Source organism: Acipenser ruthenus, chromosome 5 (assembly GCF_902713425.1).
Source record: "Acipenser ruthenus chromosome 5, fAciRut3.2 maternal haplotype, whole genome shotgun sequence".
Lineage (NCBI taxonomy): Eukaryota > Metazoa > Chordata > Actinopteri > Acipenseriformes > Acipenseridae > Acipenser > Acipenser ruthenus.
In genome coordinates this window covers 25,873,379-25,897,634 of record NC_081193.1, presented here as the reverse complement: position 1 = coordinate 25,897,634, position 24,256 = coordinate 25,873,379, and the positions used below count along the sequence as shown (strand labels likewise).

The window sequence follows — 24,256 nt, the reverse complement described above, 5'->3', positions numbered from 1 at the left end:
ACCATATACTTTATATACAGGAACGGATATATCTAGAACTTAAACAACAGTAGTTGAGAGTGGAAGTGTACTAGAGGGCGTGAACAAAAGCATTTTAAGATACTGTAACTCAAGGGGAAAGTGGAATTGTCATTTGGAATATGGGTACGTATTAAACTGCTTGATATATGAGAACCGCCAACAACAGATTTGCAAACAGATACGAAACTTAAGACGGGCATGTGCAATTTAAAACTATACAGAAATACAATGGACATGATGACAGTATTTATCATACTATTTACAATAAGAGCTGGTAGCAACAGTGTAATGCCACATGAGACAGGGTGATAGCAATGTTGACTGAATTACAGAAATCTTTACACAAGAAGACTCAAAATAATCTATGTATACAAACTATGTATACAGTACTAGATTCTTCCAAAGAAAGGTCTTCAGTTTTATTCCCTTTAAAAAATATTTTAGAACTATTAACAATACTATTATCTGAGAAAAGTGATTTTTCTTTTCGTAGTACTTAAAATGGTTCTGTGACATAAAAAAAAAAAAATCCTTCTACATGACAATTCATCTTGTCCATTCAACATGCAGTATCAGGTTACCCTGCGACAGTGATGCTTAATAAAAATTCAGTAATCCGTCGTGTATCCGCCCTAGCCATTTATCCGCCATGATCAACCTCTTCAGCAACGTTAGTTTATTACTGAACACAGAAGATTAGTTCAGATATTGTAGATCCTACCAAAGTTTTCGTACACTGCGTTGTATGTGCTCCGTGCGCTGCCATTGCTGGCAGTGTTACGTGAGCTGTTCAGTGTGTTGATATGTAAATAAATCCTGTTTGCCAGCAGGGCGTATCAACGTCAACCTCTGTCTCGATCTCCTGCCTGTCACTCAGCAGCGAATGTACGCATCCACACAACAGACGGCTACTCTGTCACAAGCATTAATACCCTGTATCTTTCTAAACAAGGGATTAAGAGGATCTCCCTAATAAAGCTGAATTTCAAAACACTAATTATGTTAATATAGTAATTGTTATAGCTGTGTATAATGGTATTTAAAACAGGATTCATTCATGCACCTTTTTACATATCCACCCTTACTCTGGTCCCACCACAGTCGGATATGCGACGGATTACTGTAATAATAAAAACGAACATTGTGCACATACCTTATAAAACACTTCTAGGATCGATGAAATAACCTGTTGTCAGTCCTTTCTGAAATCGTAGTTTGTAGCCAGGCTTGTTATCACTGAGTTCCCACCCTTAACTAGGTAGAGTGCTTATCAACAGAACATGGAACAGCTTCACTTTATCATTCTCTATTAATGTGCCGATTGACTTGACATCAAATTCAAGGAAAAGATAAAATTAAGATAAATGTACAATACATAGCAACGAATTCCAGCATTGACATGACAGGTAACGCATCAATACAAAGGAAGCTAATTCTGGGTACAGACCACATCCTCATTGATGCTGTCACAACTAAATGCTACAGAGCAGTAGTGCTTAATAAACATGAAGGTCTTTTGAAATGAATTACTTGGTGACCAAGATGTAGATTCCACAGCAAAAGATTACTTGATGGATAGGTTTGTTTGTAATCTTTTGATGAAGACTGGCTAGATTACAGCCCCTGTACAGCATTATTCTTCTATTAGTTAACAATACAGACAGTGCTGAGGGAGTCCTGCAAACCTCCTCAAGCAGACTCCTCTGTGTGCTTCAGTTCTGCCCACCTTCCTAGGGGTAGAGAGGCAAGTTCAGTCTCTGTGTCCATTCAATACTTGGCCTTTCTGCGTAATTAGAAACAAAAGCGTGAGTCGTGAAGGATGTTCTGCGATGCAGATGGTGGAACCTTTCAATTTTAATTGTAATTTACACAGAGGCAACCACCTAGCAAACCATCACCAAAGACAGCCTTGTGGAGAGTACAGACTTTGCTAAGGATGGGGTGGGATGGTTCAGTCATAATAATATACAGCTGCTTTATGACGCACATTATTTCTTTATTCTTCTGTTCTTTGATTCTCTTTAAAAAAAAATGTCCAGATGTACTGTGGGAGATTGTGCTCCTGGTCCCAACACACTTCTAAAATAGATATTTAACAGGAAAGGGAAATCATGCTGGTCATAAAGCAGCGCTGTATTTTTTTTTTATTGAATCCACCCTTAGCCTAAAGTATTTCATCATTTCCCCACTGATATTATAATTATATTTGCACGTATGTGAGCAATAGGGTAATTGTGATTTACAGGAGACAAAGTTCCACCCTTGTTGCTTGCAAGTGTGGCCTAAAGCTGAGGGAACACAGAGCCACTTTTGCAACCTAGTTTGAGGCAACTTTGCTGTATCAAACCTCGAGGCTCCCCTGTTGTGCCATGCACTGGCCTGAAACTTACTCCTGAAACCAAGTTCCAAGCCACAAAGTGGCATTGTGTTCCCTCTGGTGTCATAAAAGGTTATAAGTCTCTTAAAGTGACAGTGCTGAATACTGGCCTGAATGATCAGAGGATAACCTTGTAATTTTTTTCCACATCGAATCATATAAGTATAGTTGACCTATATTGTATAAATAATTCAATAAGTTAATAAATAAAGCTAGTATATGATTGTATTCATTTTTTTACTGCTCCCATGTTATCCCATTAGAGTGTTACCATGCTGTTAATTATTAACCAGTGATCTTTTTTTTCATGGAACTAAAAAGTCAATACATTTGAAATGCAATTATTCTATTATGTATAATCAAGTGTGTTTCGTAATGCAGTTCTATGAGCAATTTAAAAGTAAAGGGTCAGCGATTGCAATGCCACTTCACTAAAGCCAGTACACTAGTACATGTTTGGCTTGATTTGCATATAGTTCAATGCTGAGTATAAATACATTGACATAATTGGAGGAATACTTAGGACAAGAACACCAATAATTGCACAGTTCTGCAGCCCTGTACTAAAACACTGACCTTATAAAGCAATGCTGATATTTAATAATCAATGCAATACTTTTAACAGGATAAAACCTGCATTAAAAAGAGAATCTTACACTCCACCTTCACAATAAAGCCCTCTGTTGGCTTGATAGAAGGCTACTTTCCTTTTACTTGGGAGCAACTATCTCTCTTGGCATTGTGAACTTCAATCCATATATTAATTTTGTACGCAGGCAGAATGATGAAGGAAAACAATTTTAAATGAGGCAGAATCAAACCATACTTCAGCGCTTAAAAATTTCAAAAGAAGCAATTTCCCATCTCCAGTTATATACAGCAGGTCACCTGTAACTTTCATTAAGTCTTGTCTGTCACAAATAATTGAAGTCTTCAAAAACAAAAAACAAACAAACAAACAAAAAAAATCCATTATAGCATTCTCTTCTGTCCAGCTCTCCACTGGTTAGCAACAAATGAAACTGGAGTTGCCACAAACCATTGAAAAAGTCAAGCCAAGAATCACAAAAAAATGTAAAATAATTTTTCACATCAACGCAGGCATTATTCAACATCTTTCCCATTCTTGATTATTATTATTATTATTATTATTATTATTATTATTATTATTATTATTATTGTTTTACAAAAGTCTGAAAGATATGCTTTGTAGCTTTCTGTGCGCCATATATTATACTCTGTACCCAATAGAAATGCACAACTTGTTCATATTGCACCATAGAACACAAACAATTAAAGAAACCAAAACAGAAACCAGAACTTTGTGTCTCCAAGCTGCCATGAAAGTGAATCAGAGCTCCCGGCACATTGGCAAGTTGACAAAGGTGAAGACATTGAACTCGATCAAGATGGAGAAACACAGGAAGATAGCGTACAAGAGAAGGCAACCACACCCCAGCTTCTTATCCAGCTTCCACTTGTTCAAGTGAACCGCCACAACCTACAGAAAGAGACAAAACATGCATGGGTGCCACAGTAAACTGACAATTTAAGAGTACAAGTGGGCACACATTTACAGGCACACTTATTTTATAGGTTAATGTGTTAAGTTCAGGGCAGGGGTGGCTAAAGTTGGCCATCCACTCCTGGTCTTTGTTCCAACCCTTTTCTAAATTGTTTAATTGTACCAATTAAATCTCCAGACCCTGAAGTAGTTAATTATATCGTTTTACCAGTTAAACCTGGAGTGGAATGGCCCTCTTAAACTGATTTATATTCTGAAAAAAGAGACGTCCTGCACACAGCATATTGACTTGTTATAAAGCACAAAGCTTTTACTGAGGAACTACGATAAAAAAAAATGTGTTTATTTAAAACTGTGTCATATGTTCTATGTACAGGATGATAACTGAACACAAGATAAGATGGACAGGAATTTTGTGAAATCCTTAACTGATTTGCTTATTTCTTATATGTGATTTATAATTGCGTTTAAAAATGTCCTACATGAAGTAGGTAAACATGAAGTAAAATGGACATGTGAGAAAGATCTGCAGCATGGATCATTTTTATATTATTATATAGCACTTGTAATGGAACTTGACTGAAAGAATCAGAAATCATGGCAATCAACCTAGGTCATAAGTCAAAGTGATGGGTGCCTTTACGATACACCCAAGGAGTTTCCATAACTTTGAAAATATTGGGTATCTTCAATGATTTATGAGATATTAACAGTTGTAACAGTGTGAAAAACAGTGAAAACATATTTAAAATTATAATTGTTACATTATGGTATTCATTAAATGCAAACACTTTGAGGGCAGTCAAAATGCTGTCATGGCAGATTCAGCAGAAGCTTTACCTAGCACAGATGTGTGAACATGAGCTGAAGCAGGGGGGCTGAGATGAAGCCGAGGTGTCGTCACGGTGTGATAGAAACAGTCCTTCATTTGGCAATGGTGCTTGTTTGGTGCGTAATGAGCGTCACATTTTACTAAAAGTATGTGGAAAAGGTCATGCACCAGAAACTTGCCACACATGACAAAGGGCTGTCAATGTTTTGGGATAAATGACAAGGCCTTTGGATTTTAACAGTTTAAACCGCTTTGGTTGTGATTCTTATGGCTGTCCCTTCTCTTGTAAACTATAACTGGTTGGTCTCTTACAGGTGATTTATAATTACAAAGCGTTAAACTTTCATTGGGGGGTTTTGAGGTGACTTAAAAATATGTTGTTTTCTTTATAGTTTAGCACATGAAACCTTTCTCCAGTAAAAATCCTTCTAGGCTTTTATTACAAAGAACATTGAAGAGGAAAGTATAGGTCAGATGGGGAAGAGTGTGTTTGTCCATTGTTTACACCAGACAACAGAATTTTATAATATCATTTACTTAGATTAAAAAAACGCATATATATATATATATATATATATATATATATATATATATATATATATATATATATATATATATGTATATATATATATATATATATATATGTATATATATATATATATATGTATATATATATATATATATATATGTACTTACTGTGAGAAAAACTGAAGCTAGCAACAGTCCCACGGAAAATATCAGTCCTCTGCTGTTCAAATGAATCTACAGGAAAAATAAATGAATAAAAGAAGTATTATTTTTCTGCTTTCAGAAAGTGCTTGACCTCGCTTTTTCTCACCGAAAATTCTTGGCAGGCCATGGAGACAGAGCTGTAGTAAACATCCAAGAAAAATACAAAATTGCATACTTTCATGTAGCTTTTTTTTCTTACCAAATGTTTTTTTTACAATGTGCCAAAACATTGTGTAACTGCAGGTCCATATGACTTTCCTTGTCAGCATTGTTTGCCGTAAGTAAAAACACAGCCTTCAGTTTCTCAACCAGCATAAACTACTTTTACAGTATGTGAAATAACTCAAACGCCAATTCAAAGTATTATCAAAACCAGTCAAACATTTCTGAAGATCTGTCATCAGCCCAAACAATTAGAGTCCAGAACTCACCATGAACTAGATTCTCATGCCTTCAAGAAACTCGTGTGAAGGATGAGCAGTGTAAAATACATCAATATAACCCTTGTGCAGGGTATATAATAACACATCAGTATAATAAAACATGTACAGACGTGCTCAAATTTGTTGGTACCCTTACAGCTCATTGAAATAATGCTTCATTCCTCCTGAAAAGTGATGAAATTAAAAGCTATTTTATCATGTATACTTGCATGCCTTTGCTATGTCATAGAATAAAGCAAAGAAGCTGTGAAAAGAGATGAATTATTGCTTATTCTACAAAGATATTCTAAAATGGCCTGGACACATTTGTTGGTACCCCTTAGAAAAGATAATAAATAATTGGATTATAGTGATATTTCAAATTATTTAGTTTCTTTAATTAGTATCACACATGTCTCCAATCTTGTAATCAGTCATTCAGCCTATTTAAATGGAGAAAAGTAGTCACTGTGCTGTTTGGTATCATTGTGTGCACCACACTGAACATGGACCAGAGAAAGCAAAGGAGAGAGTTGTCTGAGGAGATCAGAAAGAAAATAATAGACTAGCATGGTAAAGGTAAAGGCTACGAGACCATCTCCAAGCAGCTTGATGTTCCTGTGACAACAGTTGCAAATATTATTAAGAAGTTTAAGGTCCATGGAACTGTAGCCAACATCCCTGGGTGCGGCCGCAAGAGGAAAATCGACCCCAGATTGAACAGAAGGATAGTGCGAATGGTAGAAAAAGAACCAAGGATAACTGCCAAAGAGATACAAGCTGAACTCCAAGGTGAAGGTACGTCAGTTTCTGATCGCACCATCCGTCGCTTTTTGAGCGAAAGTGGGCTCCATGGAAGAAGACCCAGAAGGACTCCACTTTTGAAAGAAAAACATAAAAAAGCCAGACTGGAATTTGCTAAAATGCATATTGACAAGCCACAATCCTTCTGGGAGAATGTCCTTTGGACAGATGAGTCAAAACTGGAGCTTTTTGGCAAGTCACATCAGCTCTATGTTCACAGACGAAAAAATGAAGCTTTCAAAGAAAAGAACACCATACTTACAGTGAAACATGGAGGAGGCTTGGTTATGTTTTGGGGCTGCTTTACTGCGCCTGGCACAGGGTGCCTTGAATCTGTGCAGGGCACAATGAAATCTCAAGACTATCAAGGCATTCTGGAGCGAAACGTACTGCCCAGTGTCAGAAAGCTCTGTCTCAGTCGCAGGTCATGGGTCCTCCACCAGGATAATGACCCAAAACACACAGCTAAAAGCACCCAAGAATGGATAAGAACAAAACATTGGACTATTCTGAAGTGGCCTTCTATGAGTCCTGATCTGAATCCTATCGAACATCTATGGAAAGAGCTGAAACTTGCAGTCTGGAGAAGGCACCCATCAAACCTGAGACAGCTGGAGTAGTTTGCTCAGGAAGAGTGGGCCAAACGATCTGTTAACAGGTGCAGAAATCTCATTGAGAGCTACAGAAAACGTTTGATTGCAGTGATTGCCTCTAAAGGTTGTGCAACAAAATATTAGGTTAGCGGTCCCATCATTTTTGTCCATGCCATTTTCATTTGTTTTATTATTTACAATATTATGTTGAATAAAAAATCAAAAGCAAAGTCTGATTTCTATTAAATATGGAATAAACAATGGTGGATGCCAATTACTTTTGTCAGTTTCAAGTTATTTCAGATAAAATTGTGCATTCTTCGTTTTTTGTGGAGGGGTACCAACAAATTTGAGCACGTCTGTATTTAATCTTTGCTTTCTTTGAATAGCCTTTGTTAAGAATTACACTTTGTAATGTACAACAACAATACTACTACTACTACTACTACTACTACTAATAATAATATTAATAATAATAATAATAATAATAATAATAATAATAATAATAATAATAATAATAACCACATTGACTCTGTATTCCTAATTCAATCACTGTCTTGTGCCTGGTGCACAAAGAAGAAAATCACATCTGGAAGGTAACACTTGGCTGGTTTGTTCACCTACTCTAATGATGAACAGATGACCTGTGTAATATCGCTGGGAAACATTGTGCTGTGCCTAACGTAAAGTAAATGTCTGTTAATTACAACCCCTGGGACACAGAAAGCATTTAATGACCCTTTAAAATGCCTCTTCATGACATCATCATCCTGATATTCTTCACCAAGATCACGTTTTCATTATTGAAGCTTTGCGTGTCAGATAATAGAAAACGGCACGAGGCCTAGCAGAGAAACCATTAGCCTTGGAATGAGGTGGGTCAGTGAATCACTCAGTGTTTGACCCTTTTAAAACAACACACTTCAGGAATCAACACAGAGTAAGCCCCTCTAAATATGCATTTATTTGTTAAGAAAAAATCTAATGGTAATTCATGCTGAAACTTTAGTTTTCATTGTATAATAACACTATGTAACACAATTTTTGGTCCTGGGTAGTAAGTGTTATTTCCTAATTGCTTATGCCTCAAAAGTATAGAAAATGGCTATTATTCCCTACAAACTTTGCTTTTGTGGCCAGGACAGTGATATTTTGAAATGTACCTATTTCCAATGAGAAAACGGGCGAATTTGTGTCTTTTCATTCACATAAAGTCAGAAAAAAACAACATATGAATCCAAATTAACATGTATTTATACTAAAGTAATACAAAAATGAATACAAAAGATTTAGAAGTGAGTAGTTTTTCGAGATTTACGATTATACTGTAAATCACTTTCACGAATCAGCCCCCAAATGTAGTCTCCCATCATGTTCTCGTTATACTGTCCTTGGTAGCGGCGTTCAAAGTCCAGTATATCCTGGTGGGAGCGCTCGCCTTGCTCCTCCGAGTACGCTCCCATGTTCTCCTTGAATTTATCAAGATGAGCATCAAGGATATGGACTTTGAGGGACATCCTACAGCCCATTGTGCCGTAGTTCTTCACCAGAGTCTTAACCAGCTCCACATAGTTTTCGGCCTTGTGATTGCCCAGGAAGCCCCGAACCACTGCGACAAAGCTGTTCCAAGCCGCTTTCTCCTTACTAGTAAGCTTCTTGGGGAATTCATTGCATTCCAGGATCTTCTTTATCTGTGGTCCGACGAAGACACCGGCTTTGACCTTTGCCTCAGACAGCTTATGGAAGAAGTCTTGAAAGTACTTGAAGGCTGCCGACTCCTTATCTAGAGCTCTGACAAATTGTTTCATAAGGCCCAATTTGATGTGCAGTGGTGGCATCAGCACCTTCCAGGGGTCCACCAGTGGCTCCCACTTGACGTTGTTCCTCCCCACAGAGAACTCGGTCCGCTGTGGCCAGTCCCGTCTGTGGTAGTGCGCCTTGGTGTCCCTGCTGTCCCAAAGGCAAAGATAGCAGGGAAACTTGGTAAAACCGCCTATGAGACCCATCAGGAATGCCACCATTTTGAAGTCTCCTATGACCTTGATGCCATCTCAGAAAAATGCAGATATGTATCCACTTAGGCAGCTGGAACTAAACTGAACTGGTGGGCTTAAGGCCCCTGTATTTATACTACTATTTATATTACTGGAAAGTTCTAGAAAGTTCTAGAAGTTACTCCAAGTTTACTCAGCACTGAATCTATCTGGAATGTTCTGGAAAATAGGTAAATTTCAAAATATCTGTCCTGGTCACAAAAGCAAAGTTTGTGGGGAATAATAGCCGTTTTCTATACTTTTGAGGCATAAGCAATTAGGAAATAACACTTACTACCCAGGAACCAAAAAAAATAAAAAAATTGTTACACGGTGTAATAGCATCCTCTACTGAGCTTGATATAAGAAAATAGCTTACTCAGAATGTGTCTCATTGGTTATGCAGATAATACTGATTGCCTGGCCAAGCTTTTCAAGATAGATTTTATTAATGGAAATTCAATATGAACAGTTCAAAACATTTTGAATTACCCCCACAGAGCAAGTATAATGTATGCACTTTCCACAACATGTAGGCACTATGTAAATTACAAAACATTTACAATTACCAAGTCTAATTCCAGTCAAATAGCCTTTGTGTGGTTAATCCATCAGGATTTGATATGATGTGATGTGAATTTAAGAAGTTCATTGTTTCTCTCTTAGTTGCCTTCTGAATCAACCTCATTTAAACCACTACTGCACTGCATCCACTGCACTCAACAACAGCTGCACAGCATTCTTCGATGTAAGTGTGGATTTACCCGCAAATGCTTGTAGTAGACATAAGGATGATGCAATATCAAGCATGTAACAACAACTTAAATACACAGCTCACTTTCCATACTCCAGAAGTTTGAAAAAAATATATATTAAAGTTTTTCCATAATCATAAATATTCAAAACAAAGCTAAATGCTATGTGGCAGATACTACTGTAGATAAAACTGCCTTCACATGGGAGATTTTGGCAAGCATTGGGAGTGGTCTGGTTGATAATGCATTAAACGTCCAAAGTCAAATAACTGGTGCACCCCTACTATATAAATACATTTTGAAAGGAATATAAAGCTATGCTCATACAGTATGTACGATATAGTCGAAGTGTGTCAATGCACGTAGAGAATGTAAGATAAATACATTTTTTACATCATTTTACCCCTGATTTTCTTCCTAATCTAGAATACCCAATTCTTTTTTCCCCTCACCACAGCACTTCCCCACACGGCTCAGTAGAACTGAAGGTTCAGTGGGCATCATCCGATCCCACAATCAAGCCAGCTTCCCCTTCTACACCCAGGATGTCAGAGAGCTACCGGCCTCTGGAGGACAAAGGCCAGCCCTGCAGGTGTCCGCCTGAGCTCACTGGGTGCCTGACCGGTAGTGTCCACTGTAACGAGAGGAGGATAAACAATCCCTTCCAGTTTTGCCTCCCTAACCTGCAGGAGCGCCAAGGCCAATGCAAAGCTCCCTCTGGAATCCCCAACCAACACCGGTGAGTTCACACAGCCAGGACGTGAACCTGCGCTCCCCTGACTGTATGACTCACCCTTCACTCCACGTGGCTGTGCTTTTACCAGGTGAGCCATTCAGGGATCCCCATGTAAGATATGATGTATTAGATAAACACTTACATATGAGCCATAATCGATGACCAGGGTTTGCAGTGCCCAAGGAAGTCCCAGTCCTATTAAGATATCAAACACATTGCTGCCGATGGAGTTTGAGACTGCCATGTCCCCCATACCTGCAGAAAACACACAAGTTATCCAATGCAAACAATACAAGTACCTACTATGAGGACATGGCTTAAAAACATTTATGTGAAAAGTTCAGCACATTTTATTCTAAAATAACAAAGCTTCAGCTCACATGAAGCATTTCAGCGATGTTGTTTTTAGAATATGTTTCTGATAGAATAATCATACATATTCAATTTCTGGCTTACAAAGCCAACTGTAGCCTACAGAGAAAAAATGATAGAAGTGCTACTAACTTGCTTACATAACCAAAGAATCGAGTCTCCGGAGAGGGCCTGTGGAATGTTAAGTGGTATTGACAACCCTGGAAATTCTGGAATTTCAAAAGATTCCATCATGGGCAAAGACAACTCTGTAGCTTCTTAAAATCTGTATCCTGTCCCTTTATTTTTCATTCTCTCATATAAGCAGGGCTATGAGCATTGTTTACCTTGGGAATCACAGAAAATGCTTAGGTTGCAGAAATTCATTTTAAAACATGCATATAAATATAAATAGCTAAATTCAATTCAATTTTTGATGGTGGGTAATGCCGAATGACATATTTGGCACAGAGACCATGACCAGGGGACACTTTTTTTACACAATGGTGAGGACTGGAATGGGTTGCCAAGCTCATAATTGCTGAATAATTTGGAACCAACTAGACCAGTGGTTTTCAAACTTTTTAGGCCCTGTACCCTTCCAAATAAGCTAGTCGATTGCTTACCCCCATCTGAGATAGGGTCATAATATACCTATGAAAACAGGAAAAAATATGGTATTTACGAACTAGTAGATTAAGTACTGTAAATGGATAACTGCTGTTAAAAACAAACGCAATATAATACAATTAGTTAAAAACGGTGCAAATGCACCAACTAAAAATGCTATGTAAAATTATTTCAAAATCCAGACTCGAGTCTAAATGAAGAGTCCAAAAACAGGTTATGCTTCTGAAAAACAAAACTAAGGTTCCAATTTAAAATAAAAATCAAAAAGCATTTCTCAACAAAAGACATACATTTCTTCCAACAAACTGCAGAAGTGTAGAAAGAAAACTGATTTTTTAAAAAGTTGCAAATAAAGCCTTTCTTTTATTGAACTTGAATTTTGTCGTTGAACACTTGAGCTGACAATATAAAATGCTAAATGAAAGGGGATATTTATATCAGGCAGTCAAAAATGACTTTTAGCAAAACGCTTACATGTTAAAGTGTTTAGTGCAGTAGTCAGTTTGTGTTAATCAGCTGTAAGACCATTCAAGCTTGTTGATGGGTACTCTCTGTATGATATGAACACACTCAATAGGTCTGGAGTAGGGAATCCAATTCTGAACACGTTTTTTTAAATCCTGCGATTCCATTTTTGTAATAATAATAATATCATGCTTTTGGTTTTATTGATAATTACCGGTGTAGAGGCGTAGGGTAATGCACTCACACGACAAAGGAGTTCTTCAACAAATTAATTAATAATATAAAAACACATACAAGCATTGCAAGTAAACAACAGTCGTCTCGCTCCAGCGCAGAACAGGTGAGTGATTTCGCTGTCTAAAGTAGGGTGGCCCAGCTGCCTGCTCAACTCAATAATATGGTTATTTGAAAACGTAAGCATAGATAAAACTAAACACTAAACATTTATTTAGCCCAGTCTGCAGTAACCAACGCCCTGCTATTTAAATATGTAAATTAGCCATGTGTGCGCCCAACACTCAACACTGTCAGCAGCCAGCTGGGTGTTTACAGAGTTAACCTCACCCAGCTGAAAGGAAACGTACACCAGTACGGCTGTGGTTTTATTTGTCGCAGTACTACAACATGGTAAAAAAAAAATAGCATTGTTTACCATTACAGGATTTTTGTTGCGTACCCCCTGATGACAGCTTGCGTTCCCCCAGGGGTACCCCAGTTTGAAAACCGCTGAACAAGACAAAGTTTTGGGATCAATCAGCTACTGGGATGGCCTAAATGGCCTCCTCTAGATTGAAACTTTGATTATGTTCCTATTCAATTAACATGCAGTTAATGGAGCTAATGCGATTTCAATTCAATTCAATGATAATATGTGGTTAACTTAATCCTAAATAAGTCTGATGTTTTCTTTGTTAATTGCATGTGTATGAGTTAACTGCTTGGCCGCTCAAACCTTCGTTTAGGTTTCCAGAGATGATGGCCTCTTGTCTTACCTTGTCGTGCCACAATGAGGCTGGCCATACAGTCTGGTACACTGGTTCCAGCTGCGAGGAATGTGATGCCCATGATCACATCAGGAATTCCCAGTGTGTATCCGATAACTGTTACCTAGGCAACGGGAGTGACATGACCACATTAGTGGCAGGGCCAGAAGGGGTTAGAAATAGACTTCATCTGGCCAAATACATTTCCTGCAATACAAATAATATAACAAATCTGTTTTGAATTGAACAATTTACTTGAATTGGCCTTAATAATGACACAGTAATCATCACAACCACACGTATAATGAAAATGTTCCAGTATTAGCTTTCTGGCACCACTTCCGCAGTGAATCTTTGAAAGGTCCATTTTTATTCCTCAATTTTTCCGCTAGCAACACCAGACACGATTAGAAAAAAAAGGTCTTGGCTATTACATAAAAAATAAAAAAATAACATATTAACGCTATTTGGTTATAACGCTCATATTGTGTGTCCCCTGAGACCCGCGTTATAGCGAGGGAGCACTGTGTATGTGTATATATATATATATATATATATATATATATATATATATATATATATATATATATATATATATATACACAAATGAATAAGAATACAAAAAAGAATTGTTGTTGTTGTTTTAATTGATGTGGAATCTTTAACATACAGATCATTGATGTTCTTAGATAATACCACATAACTTACCATCCAGACCATGATGTAGGAGAAGCCTGCGATCCACATGGTAGATGTCGCGAAGGTGACCATGAACCATTTCTCCCAGCGGGGGTTAGCACAGTTCGGGACAGTGAAATACAACAGAAGACTCAGTGGCCAACCAACAAGCCACTTGACCTTATTAAATGTACCAGCTGTGAAGAGGAAATACAGTGCTGTCCTCAGTTTCTGTCATTTAGTTTTAAGTTTTTAATTGCCTGTGTAAAGTAATGTCAGGTCTCTTAAGTACTCTCAAATTGTTTGTTTCCCCATTAACTAACATTAACATACAATCCCTCCAGAAACAAGAGTTTGTTAAAGACTGGAGTGAATGCTCATAACTTGGATTTATACAGAAGTATTATACAGTATAATAAGTCACATTCATAAATATTAGTGTGCCAGACAGTGTATACACTGAATACAAGTACAGGCTAAAGTTTTGAAGTATTGGGACTTGGCTGCCATTGCCACCAATTGAGATAGTGGTATTATGCTGTGAATATAACTAGAATGAGACCATTATATCATATTCATTTTACATAGACCTCCTATTTTTGGGTGCCAACATCTTTGTGACCCTTAAAGTCTGCCTGTTACCTGGCAGTTCAAAGGGCACCAGGGGTCCTTGATTGTCGTCATCATCCTCTTCCTCCTCGTCGTTCTCATTGTTCTCGTTGTCCTCGTTTTCGTTCTCCGTCTCGTTCCCTGCTTCAATCCCATCCTCCTCACCGTGATGACCGTTCATGCCCCTCTCGGAGGAGGCGACCAGGCCATTCTCGATCCTGTGTTTGTTGGATGTCCTGATGGCCACCTCTGAATCGCCGTTGGTGAAGGACTTGTTGTTTATCAGCCTCTGCCTCTGTCAGGACAAGGAACAATGCATACTTAAGCAATGTACTAGTACTGCTTAATCTGTGAGCCAGCTCTGAAGATGCATTTATGACTTTACACCAACCTGGCTACTTTTGTCGTTGTTCTTTTTAACCCTGTGATGCTCTAGTATTTTGTGTAGAGGAAAAAAAGGTATTTGCATGTATATTACTACACCCTATTCCTTGTACCAAACACAATATCAAAAACATAAGCATTCAGAATTCTAAAAGGTATTGACAATGTCGACCCAGGGGACTTGTTCGACCTGAAAAAAGAAACAAGGACCAGGGGTCACAAATGGAGATTAGATAAAGGGGCATTCAGAACAGAAAATAGGAGGCACTTTTTTACACACAGAATTGTGAGGGTCTGGAACCAACTCCCTAGTAATGTTGTTGAAGCTGACACCCTGGGATCCTTCAAGAAGTTGCTTGACGAGATTCTGGGATCAATACGCTACTAACAACCAAATGGGCAAGATGGGCCGAATGGCCTCCTCTCATTTGTAAACTTTCTTATGTTCTTATGTTGCTTAATAAAATACTTTGAGGCAGAATTATAAATGCAATATTCTACAGGGGGGTGGGGGGTGGAAATGTACAGCTCTGTATCAAATGTGATACTTGGATGTATTCATGTTTGTGTAGTTTGTATGTATTTTTTGTGTAGTTCTTGTGAAAGGCAGCTCGATGATGGAAGACCATGTAGCAGGTTCAACAAAGAAAGCAGTAACAGGTGCCTGCCCACACTGCCTTGTCTGCAATCCTTGGCCTTCTCAGAGATTGCTCTCGAAGTCACCCATTAGTGCCAGTATCATTGTGTTGCTTGCAGTATATATGCTTGTCTACAGAGAACTGGCCTGAAACCATCATAACTCATTATACATACTGTAGGTCCCCAGCTGACACTGGATCAAAGTACCTCAGTTATGAGCATGCGGCTGGCCATGGTGAGCCTGGTTCTGGGGGGAAAGTGGCTGGTGATCATGATCCTGAGGCCAGCATCGGAGAATGAGAGCTGGTGAGGGTAGGCGGACAGCAGCTCATCCACCATCAGGACTGAGGCCTTGTGATGGAAATTTGCTGTACAGAGAAACATCATAAACATCATTTTCACAAAGTGCACACAATTTAGTCAGCTGTCCTTCTTTAAGGTTAAATGGAAATGGAAAAAAAAACACACCTAAAGCAGGGAGGAGAGAGTAGACAGTTAATGCTTTTGATGTTTTACTGTGTTTTTCGAATGATAAAAATCTAATTTCAAGTCATTTAAAATAACAATAAACAGGCCTGCTGTGGTTAATTCATGGTTATAATTTGCACTAAAGCTCCACGCAGGTGATTTATAATGTCAGAACTTTCATGCAAATACTAACCTTGTAATTCACTACAGCCCTTCTGTTATTCTGAAATGATTTCTGGTATGCCTAATAGAATTGCTTGTTAAAATAATTATTAAAACTGTTTGAAATAAGATTTCCTTTATCATAAAGCAGACCTCATGGTGCTTCTTAGAGGCCTTCTATTTACATACACGCGTTTTCTTACTAGCTTAGCAAAATTAACAGTTATCCAGTATGTTATTACAGTAAATATGGCCCAAGATCTTTCACTGTAAATTATTTTATACAGACTAAAAATACACATGCATATAATATCCTCCCAACTGTATGAAATATATCTTCCCTCACGGGGAGTGTACTCACTGTGAACTCTATCCAGTGAGTCACTCACAAAATAAATAAAAGAACTGCCCCACATTGTAAGGCTTCCCTATTTTTGTTTTAATGGTTTTATCATTGCACCATTTGCACCATTTGAACAGCTTTCATTTGAAATTACGCTTTTTACCGCAATTTAAGCAAAAGAAGCAACAGAGAATGGTACACAGGCCATAGTCATGCATGTCTTATTTTGTGTTATCTCAAAACACAAAAGATAAAGTTCTGTTGTTTTTAAGCAAACTGGCCATGCCAGAAAATAGAAAGTCCAGTGTTTCATTAAAGATTGGTATAAAACTAGGAGCCTTTTTCAAACTCACAATAATAAAATAATCAACCTTTATATAGGGTGTTATAAATATCATATACAAGTTTTGCTGTAACTAAGGAATTAAATAGACTACCTTTTTTTAACTTTTTTAAAAGGACATTGATACTGTCAGTGATTCAAACAAAGTGGCAGTGAAACGATTAATGTTTACTGGACAACGTCGGTAATGTAACTTGATGAAAGAATCATAGAAACCTGTAAAAGTACTTTTGGATAGGCACTTTGGCATTCTGAAAACGAATGTTAGGTGGCTGCCACACATGACTGTTGAGAGAAAAATGTCTGTGCACACTTGAAGTCTAACACTATAATTTCTACAAAAATGTAGTCAGCATGGACCCTTGTTGGCGTACCAAGCCAGATTCCCCACCCCTAGCATATTCTAATCAATTCTATTTGTTTACAGCATATAAACATTAAAGGCTGAAGAGCTGGATACCTACTATGTTATGGGTAGTATTTGGTAACGTCAAAGAAAACCGAAGGGACAGCTACAGTAGGTGTTTTTATTCTGTGTGTTGCTTTACAGGCAGAAATCATGTGGGGGTTGTGAAATCTAGCGAAACATGAAAACAGACGTTCTCCATACCCTTTGGTTTACCTGTCTTTGAAACTGGGTGTTATAGGTTTACAAAGGCATCATTTCAGTATTCGAGTACTTGAGTAACAATGTACCAGTAGTGATCTCTCCAGATCAATGTATCAAGTAAAGCCACTTCACTAACCTAATGAAATACAACATAATGGCTTCACCTTTGTTGATTAGTTCATTTCAGACATACTTTTGTCATAGCCCCTTCATAATGGTACAAGTAAAAGTATACAAATTATAGCCACTTGGGTGCTGACAACAGGTGGTAATTTAATAATAATGCACCTGTATACAGTAAACACGTTCCCTAAATGTAAAAAAGTACCTTTCTTGAGTAACACCACAGTGGCCTCACAATTGCTGTTGTCATCTATTTCCGTGTTATTTGCCATCCCATTGGTCATGTTTATTGTACTCTTCTTCCTGCGATCAAAATAACGCAGCGCCCTGTAGTTGAACCTGAAACAAAATAAGAAAAAGCCTTTACAAAAAATAATAATAATAATAATACAGTCACACACATACATGACCCCCTACAATTAAAAACATTTTACTTGGTCATTTCACTACTTAAAAGGTTGGCAAACAGTTTTTTTTTTCCTTAAACAGTACCAGACATAATTTAAAAAAAAAAAAAAAATTCTAAAACATATTTGCTATTAAATGTGTTTCTTTCAAAACTGCACATTTCAGACCTACAGCAGATAGCGAATGCACTTGCAGAAGAGATACTGGAATTATTTAGTCTGCCACCACTTTCACTGTGGCTGTATTGAAGTTCCCTCAACTTACTTCATGATCACTATGTACACCAGGTACATAAGGACTAGCACCAATGACTCCCACCTGTCAAAGAAAATGAAACAGATACAATAAAAAAAAGTTATGCATTTCCAACAAGCATGAATAATATCATTTCATATTAACCAGCAGGTTTTAAATATATATATATATTTCTGAGTAATACAGGCTGACCACTTTACAACTAAAAATAAGAAACGCAAAACATAAAATAATAAGAAACGCAAAACATAATTTAACTACAGCACTCTGAGAAGAGAAAAATCGCGTGCAGTAGTCATTACAAGTGTGGCCACTAGAGGGATTGCCAAGTCACAACAGATTGCAAGGATTTGTCAGAAGGCAAAAATAAATTGCTGTACTGCAAGAAGTCTCCCTTCCTAATTCAACAGGTGTAACTGTTGGGGTTACTTTTTTAAAACTGTTGGCTACTAATAGAAAGATGTACATTTTTTTTTTGTAAATTACAAGTACATACAACCTCAAGGTGCTACAGTAGGTTACTTTTGAAGGCCAATACACACAGGCAACTTGACTTTTTTTTTAATATATAAAATGACCTTTAACGGATTACAACACATGCGTAATTTCAATACAGCCGTTCTGTGTCCATTGAATACAATAGTCATTATTACCCAAAGAAACTGACAGGCCTTTCACAAACTACTTTTGTTATAGCGCCGAAGAAGCTGGAAAAGCAGTATATGCTGCAAGCTACTGTATTTTTCAGAATACAGTATATAAGAGGGAACTAAATGCAGTTGTGACTTGAGTAGTCCGACAACGGCCTTGTACATGAAAAGGTTTCACACCAGGACTCACCAGGACACTTTCTCATCATGAATAAACTGCAAACAAAACAAAACAAAAAAAGAAACAGGGATTATAAAAGGTAATGCTATCTGGGTTGGTTATTGTTTGGGCTCAGCACCCAATAAAAAGACATTCCTTTATGACAAAGCTGCCTGTCTTTTTGCATAGTTCACAATCTACCATACTGTTCACCATTCCTTCCCTATGCTTTACCAGGCCTTTACAATGCTTTACTACACTTTTGCAGAAAAGTTTTACAAGAGCTACTATTGATGTAATATTTAAACTGACTTAACTGAGGTCACAACCATGTAGTGCAGCACTGTAATGGCATAACAACACAGTACCAGACCTCAAGTGGATTCATGTTCTCTTTGTTTTATAGGCCTGATGTTGCGATAAATTACCACAAGATGGCGAAAGAGGCATTGTGTTTGCGGCACTGTGAGATTACAATGTGGTGGAGTGGACAACAGTATCTGATAACCCTTTCTTCCATTCTTTGAATAAGCAAGCAGGTCTCAGTAGACGGCTGTGTACTTAAAAATGATTTCATTGACGGTTTGATGCTAAAACCTGATGGCATACGAAATAATACCACACAAGATCCTCTTAGCTTATCCCAATCACAGACCCCAATTAGAAAAGCTGCTATTTGTGTTTAACTATTTCAAAGCCTCCTACTGTGCTGACGTACTGTGCGTCTCAACATGAGTACCCCAGCACAGTACACGATGCACTTTGTTACTGGTTTGCACATGCTGACAGAGATGGTTTTGGATTGGTACAGTATGCTGTCAATTAAATAAATGCACTCTCTCGGCCCAGTAACAAGACTGGCAGGCTTTTCCATTTCAGCAATGACTTTTTAATCTCTAGACATAACTCTGAGTGGTAATTAAGATATTTAATTTTTTTCTAAATAAATTGTCGACACAAATACCAATACTGCATGCTCATAACTGAGGTACTTTGATCCAGAGTCTGCTGGGGACCTACAGTATGTATAATGAGTTATGATGGTTTCAGGCCAGTTCTCTGTGGACAGGTATCTATATTGCAAGCAACACAATGATACTGGATATCATGTTTAACTGGGACACAGGTTGCTTAATTTCATTATTCAATAGACATGCTACCTAGCTGTCAGATCTCTTAGAAACGTCTACCACGGTATTTTTGAACAGTATTTTTGCTGTTTTACTATGCTTTTCCCATGTTTATGCAATGCATTTGCACAGTTTTCCCTGGTTTGCCATGTTTATTAATACACTTTACTATACTGTACCTTGCAGTTCTTTACAATATTTACCTATGCTTTACCATGCTTTCATTTTGTTTTATTACACTTTGCTATGCTCTTACTATGGTAAACTTTTATAAAGGATGTATCTTTTATTTACCAGTATCATATTAATATACACTGAAAACAACATGCATGCTGAAATGGGAAGTATAGTACAAACAACTGTGCCCGATAAAGAGGCACAGTTGTTTGAGTAAGATCAAGTGCATATTATGGCATTTGCCTCTAGGATAACTTTCATTCAATTAATTAAGGTATAATCTTTCTTTGATATTTTAGTTTTAATAGTTTATTGTGTCTTGTTGTAATATTCTTGTTTTTGTCTTGATATTATGTTGTATTTCTCTATTTTTTATCTGTATTGTCTCCCCCATGGGGTGGGGAAAAGAAAGGAAATTTAATAAAAATAATTGTTCACAAAAAAACCCCAAAATGATTTACATAGAAATAGGATGATAAAAAAAAAAAATTTAGAAACCCCTGCAGTTTTGTGTAACAGGGCTGGGCCTTAGATGAGTGGGTTCTTATGCAAATTGAATCCCCTGCCATGTATTATGCATCTCCCTGTTGACAGTCAATCACAGTAATGATGGGGACGACAGCAGGCAAAGCTTAATAGACACTAGGTTAATTCATATATCTATCTATCTATATATCTTTATATCTATCTATATATCTATCTATCTATATATATATATATATATATATATATATATATATATATATATATATATATTCTTTATACAGGAGAACTTCAAAGTTACGAACACCAAACGTACGAACTGACCGACCCACCAAACACCTCACTTTGTATGCAATCACAGCCATGCATATAATGCAACCAGACAGGCACCCCTATAAGTGATGTGCTGGTCATGAAGAAGGCAACATGACTGTACTAACAAATGTATCCAGACAGAGGTGAGGCACATTTCAAAGCAAGTACATGCAATTTTGCAAGGGTCATTTTAATTTTAAACAAAGCCAAAAGGAGGCTGAATGCCTGATAAAGCTGCATGAATGCATTGAGTTAAAAAAAAAAAAAAAAGCGCTATGTTAACCCAGGTTTTCCTCAACGTTAAATCTGTGTTTTTGCTACAGTTACAATTTCAATGGTAACTTAAATGTAGCCTTTTTTCATTTATAGTATGTTTAAAGACTTACAACCACAGCAATATGAGTATTGTATTACTGTGCTCTATCCTTGTATTATTTGCCAGATTGAGGGTATAGATAGCAGGTGTGGTTTATCAAAACCATGGAAATGCTTTGAAAATATGGCAGTTCATCTTAACTGAAGAGAAGCAGGAGAACGCACACTGGCATTTGAAATTAAAAACACAGTATTTGAGTAGTTTTAATAAAAAAACACTCAGAATGATAGAAACATCATAACAAGGGATGGTAAAAATAAAGCATTTAAATGAAATTTTAAGCTTCTTACTCTGCTTCCCGGTCAGTAACTGACAATCAGGTCTGAAAAGACTACTTTCATATCAATTTAGGTACTAGTACAAAAGATCGTTCAGTGTTTCAGATGTTTCGCAAAATGAATGAAGAAATAAAGAAATCCACCGTATTGCAGAAAGTAGCTAACTAATTAGTAGCATGTCATAAAATCCTGTTAAACCAGCAGAAAATCAGTGTCAACACTGCCAACACTTCCATCACATTATTGCTGCAATTCGGCGCGGTGAATTATGCATATTTAAGTTTTCAGCCGAATCAGCCTGTTTTTTGCACCGCTGATAGCTGTAAATGTTAATGCTTATCTCGATAATGAAGAACCTTTTTTTTTGTTTTGTATCTACAGTGCCCCCCCCCCCCCCCCCCCCCTTTATAACGCTGTAGTCAGGAGCCATAGCTAAGAGGACGGGCAAATTGTGCTCCACCTTATAACAAGAACACAAGTATATATCTTCTCACCCACAGGGGTCAGCACTAGTATCCTTAAGAGAATTCCCACAAACCCACTCTAGCCTTGTTACAATTGTGGTTGGGCTGGATTTGGCAAATGATCCAAAGCAAGAAATACTGCTAACAATACATGATACTTACATGAGTATGAAAAAGAAATCTTACCAGAATAAGAGCCACAACTGACAGAGTATAGTAAGTTGAGTCCCGAAGAAGGGTCCAGCAGGACACATGAACAGCCTGTAATGAAAGAGCAGAGGAATTCAGTCACTGTTGCACTCACTGGTTTCAATTAATACCATCAAAAACTCAACCTTAGAACAACATGGAAGTGAATAGGTTAAGTTGCGGCTAACATGGAAAATGGAACCTGACTGAAAGAATCCTAGAAAGCAGATGTGTACCAACTGAACAACACAGACTCTCAGAGTATTTGGCTTGTATCAGTGATATGGCCATAGGTTAAGATTCTGTGTCAGCGAAACAGTCAATTTTTGCTAGTCAACAACTCCCATAATGGAACTTAATTGAGAAAATCATAGGACTCTGTGGCAATGTGCCCCGCCCCTGTGTGCATGTGTGTGTTAAGTGTTGTATGTTGCGTGTGTTAATGTTGGTGTATAGAGATTGGTACACGGGATATAAACGGGTCTGTGTTTCACGTGTATTTAAAAATGTAGATTTGTATTTAGGCATGAGGAGGGCACAAATCACTTCACGTGCTGGTTAAATGTAATATGTGAGAACGGGGTTGCTTGTAATGAATTCACGTGCTGGGATTCAAGTGAATGAGTAATTGGTAATTGAATCCCAGCACAACAGTATATATAGACACATTTTCATTCACTCGGGGTTGGGTGTTCAGGGCGAAAGAACGGGAGAGAGAGAGAGAAGGTAAAAAGAATAATAATACTAATAATAATAATAATAATAATAAGAAGAAGAAGAAGAAGAAGAAGAAGTGTTTCTCATCGTGTTTGTTCGTCCCTGTTTGTTAGTGTCTGTCCGTTTTGTTTGTCTCTTATTTTGGCGTGAAGTGCCGTGTCCTGTTTTGTGTTACAACCTTTTTATTTTCTGTTCTGTCGGTTAATGCTGAGTGCGATCACGCGCTCAGCTTCACCAAAACCCCAAGTCTCTGTGTGTTACTTCCTGGCTCTGGTCCTACGCCACCCACTCCGGCCGTCTTTGTGACACATGGTGTCATCGTGGGATAACAGCGCCTCCAAGTGTCAGACCAGGAGAGGGGTTTTTGTGTTTTCAAAAAAAAAAGGAGAAAATGGAAGGCTGGAGAGACAGCTGCCGGGACCTGGAGGACCTCCTCGGGGGCCTCGAGGACCAAGGCTGGTGCATGGCCTGTGGGAACTACGGACACACGGTGGTGATCTGCCCCTTCCAAGGTGAGGAGGAGGAGGAACCGGCGCAGGAGAGGAAGGTAGGGAGGATGAGTAAGAAGAGAAGGGGGAAAGGAAAGCTGCAGCAGCAACAGCAACCACAACACCAGCCGGAGGAACAGCAGCCCGGGTGTTACTGCTGCGCTGAGCCTGCCGTCTCTGGCCGTCTTTGTGACAGACTCATACAATACAGCAACACAACCCAACAGATAATAATTACTGTGTATTATTCCTGTAGATCCCAACCACTACCCAAGAGGCAACAACCTTGACTTCCCACCTGACAAGCGCATCCCACGAGTATATACTGTACCAGCTCCCAGCTACCCTATTATACAATTTATATTCCATTGATTATTCTGTGTATTTATTTGCTTTGTCTCCTGCTCTTGTAATCCCCTGTTGCTAAGCCTACCTAAATAATAAGGTAACAAGGACAGGCCGACTTTCCACCTTTAAATCACTTTGGAAAGGGCATGCATTTGCATATGACGCACGGGTACCTGAGGGTCACCAAGCTTAATTTAAAA

The 24,256-nt window shown here is 37.9% G+C and overlaps 1 protein-coding gene across 1 annotated transcript in view; it reads right to left on the bottom strand.

Annotated features, from left to right (window-relative positions):
• Positions 1 to 3,182: 3,182 nt before the first annotated feature.
• LOC117403024 (sodium/potassium/calcium exchanger 3-like) overlaps positions 3,183 to 24,256 on the bottom strand; it is a 193,302-nt gene continuing 172,228 nt past the window's right edge. Inside the window, exons 7-17 of the mRNA XM_034004847.3 lie at positions 22,501 to 22,575; positions 19,122 to 19,147; positions 18,291 to 18,344; positions 17,824 to 17,957; positions 15,777 to 15,937; positions 14,580 to 14,841; positions 13,968 to 14,134; positions 13,269 to 13,383; positions 10,973 to 11,085; positions 5,452 to 5,517; positions 3,183 to 3,899 (exon numbers count right to left, since the gene is read on the bottom strand). Coding sequence (XP_033860738.2) covers positions 3,750 to 3,899; positions 5,452 to 5,517; positions 10,973 to 11,085; positions 13,269 to 13,383; positions 13,968 to 14,134; positions 14,580 to 14,841; positions 15,777 to 15,937; positions 17,824 to 17,957; positions 18,291 to 18,344; positions 19,122 to 19,147; positions 22,501 to 22,575 — 1,323 coding nt within the window. The 3' untranslated portion in view covers positions 3,183 to 3,749. The remainder of the gene's footprint in view (positions 3,900 to 5,451; positions 5,518 to 10,972; positions 11,086 to 13,268; positions 13,384 to 13,967; positions 14,135 to 14,579; positions 14,842 to 15,776; positions 15,938 to 17,823; positions 17,958 to 18,290; positions 18,345 to 19,121; positions 19,148 to 22,500; positions 22,576 to 24,256) is intronic.